The sequence below is a fragment of the Podarcis gaigeae genome, assembly GCF_964106915.1.
Source record: "Podarcis gaigeae genome assembly, chromosome: 13".
Taxonomy (NCBI): domain Eukaryota; kingdom Metazoa; phylum Chordata; class Lepidosauria; order Squamata; family Lacertidae; genus Podarcis; species Podarcis gaigeae.
In genome coordinates, this window is record NC_139689.1 from 26405465 (window position 1) to 26408048 (window position 2584).

At 38.8% G+C, this 2584-nt stretch overlaps 1 protein-coding gene across 1 annotated transcript; it reads left to right on the forward strand.

Annotated features, from left to right (window-relative positions):
* Window positions 1-738: 738 nt before the first annotated feature.
* LOC310829672 (olfactory receptor 13H1-like) lies at window positions 739-1662 on the forward strand (the record flags this gene model as incomplete). Its single annotated transcript, XM_083708393.1, has 1 exon — window positions 739-1662. The coding sequence occupies one exon, from the start codon at window positions 739-741 to the stop codon at window positions 1660-1662; it is 924 nt and encodes a 307-aa protein (XP_083564519.1).
* Between the last annotated feature and the right edge of the window lie 922 nt (window positions 1663-2584).

Sequence of the window (2584 nt, forward strand, 5' to 3'; positions counted from 1 at the left end):
CAGTCCCATACATTATATGATCATCATGAAATAATATGTTTGCATTGCAATGCATGCCTCGTGTACATAAACTTGCAGTTGGTAGCTGTGCCCTTGTATTGTCTCATGCACTTCATATTTCCTACTGTTTCGAGCTTTGCTGATTCAGCAAATTAATTTGGACACAGTGATACATAACATGTAGCATGTAGCATGTAACATGTAGCATGTGAGGTTTCATTAAATGGATCTACTCAGCGAGCATATTGGACAAACTGGTTATGAAGTACATGTTCTTTCTCCCCCCCCCCCCCCCGGTCTCCTTCCCTACAATATCACTGGGTTTTTTGTATATCAGTTATGTGATGCATGTTGTTGTTGTTGTTGTTGTTGTTGTTGTTGTTGTTGTTGTTGTTGTTGTTGTTCTGCCCTATACCCAGGGTGGTTCACAGGGTAGTACACGGAATAAAATCAAAATATAAAGCCACAAAATACGTAATCAAAATAAAAACAACAACAACCCAATCCCCCCAACCCCCCTCCGCTTGATTATCTATTTAGCTATCAGTTCTATAGTTCAGATCCTTAAAATTGTTGATGCAATTTAATGGTATCAATATCTTGGTTCACAATATTCATATAAATTAGATTTATATATAAGTTAGATTAAATATGGTTAATCATCTAGCTTTCTCAGATATTGAATATCTTTAATATCTTCCTTGATCACTCCAAAAAATCTTTCTACAGAGCGTATAAATGAATGAGACTGACATCACTGAATTTGTCCTCATTGGCTTTTCTGGACATCCCAAAACAAAGATAGGATTGGCGGCTGTAATGACCATCATCTACTTAGGAAACATAATCGGAAATGGACTCATTCTGTTTGTAGTCATAGCTGATCCTCGGCTCCACAATCCAATGTACTTCTTCCTTTGTAATCTGTCCATCATTGATATCTGTCTTTGTACATCTTCAGTTCCACAATCTATTGCCAACTGTTTGGTGGACAGACCCGTCATGTCTTTTGCTAAATGTTACATTCAGATGTACACTGGTATATACCTTGGATCAACAGAATGTTTCTTGTTGGCAGTCATGGCTTATGACCGGTATGTTGCCATTTCCAGTCCACTCCGTTATATGCTTATCATGAACTGGAAAGTTTGCATTGTTTTGGCTATTGTATCGTGGACAATGGCCTTCTTACTTGCTATTGTTCCCTGTCTTGCAAACCCTGCCCACTTCTGTGGACATAATGAGGTGGATCATTTTGCATGTGAGCTCACAGCCCTCATGAAATTAATTTGTTCTGACAAGGCTGTGGGACAACTGACAATGTACTTCACCAGCACCTGCACAGTCCTTTTCCCCTTCTGTTTCATCCTCTTTTCGTATGCACGTATCCTTGTGGCCATTTTGAGAATCCATTCATCTGGAAGCAGACTGAAAGCTTTCTCTACTTGTGGATCTCACCTAGTTGTAGTGCTGGTGTTCTTTGGAAATTCTATAATCACATATATCAAACCTCAATCTATGGACAGTCATACTATTGATAAAATTATTTATATCTTTAATGCAGCACTGATACCCATGTTAAACCCTTTAATCTATACACTGAGAAACCAGGATGTGTTAGGAGGGCTCAAAAGGCTGGTGGAGAAGAAACTGCAGTCATAGTGTTGATTGAATCTAGTGTGTTTAGACATTATTTTAAACTGTCATGACACTTATATTTTCAGTTTTCTTTGGGTGAAAGGGAGGGGGATAATGGAGCTGCATTAATATTTTTCTAAACAGAGTGAATAATAATAATAGAAATAGAAACAAAAAGATAGGTTTCATTTATATAACATATCCACTGTATATACTCAATTACTCAGTCCAGTGGATCTATAAATCCTGGGAGCAGAATATATTCAAATAATGAACAAATTTTCTATAGCAAATTAAGCTCTGGGGAGAATGCATAATATGAATCTATGAGGACTTTAAAAAGAAAAATGCATTCCAATACATAGTGATGAGAAAAATGCTTTACCCATGAGGATATCCTCATGGGTAAAGCATTTCTTCTAGCCAATTTTATCTGTGCAAAAGCACTTACAGAACCTAAATGAAGCAGCCCATAGGCAGAGCTTTTTTTCAGCTGGAACTCACCAGAACCCAGTTCCAGCATCTCTCAGGTGGGTACCATTGCCATTCTAGGAGAAAAAGGAAGGTGTTCATGCTGAGTTCTGGCACCTCTTTTTCTAAAAAATAATAATTAAAAAATGGCACTGCCCATGGGCAGGGCTTTATCAGTATGCCAGCAGTGATTCAATTCGAAACCCAGCATTCAGAAATCATCTGGATGCACAGGGAAGCAGGCAGAAAGCAGATTCAGTGTCACATTTTGCCAAAGGTGCGGCAGGATCTGATCAACTTCATTGTGATACAAAGAGGCATACCACATTGAGCATAATTTAAGTGGCATTACATCATTCACAGACACACCCGCCCCCTGCCTAGGATATGACAGATTGTGAAATACTTGCCCAGAGCCTTTTTGGATATGATGCCCAAAGTATGCACCTGAAAATCCCCTAGGGGTGGGTCCAGG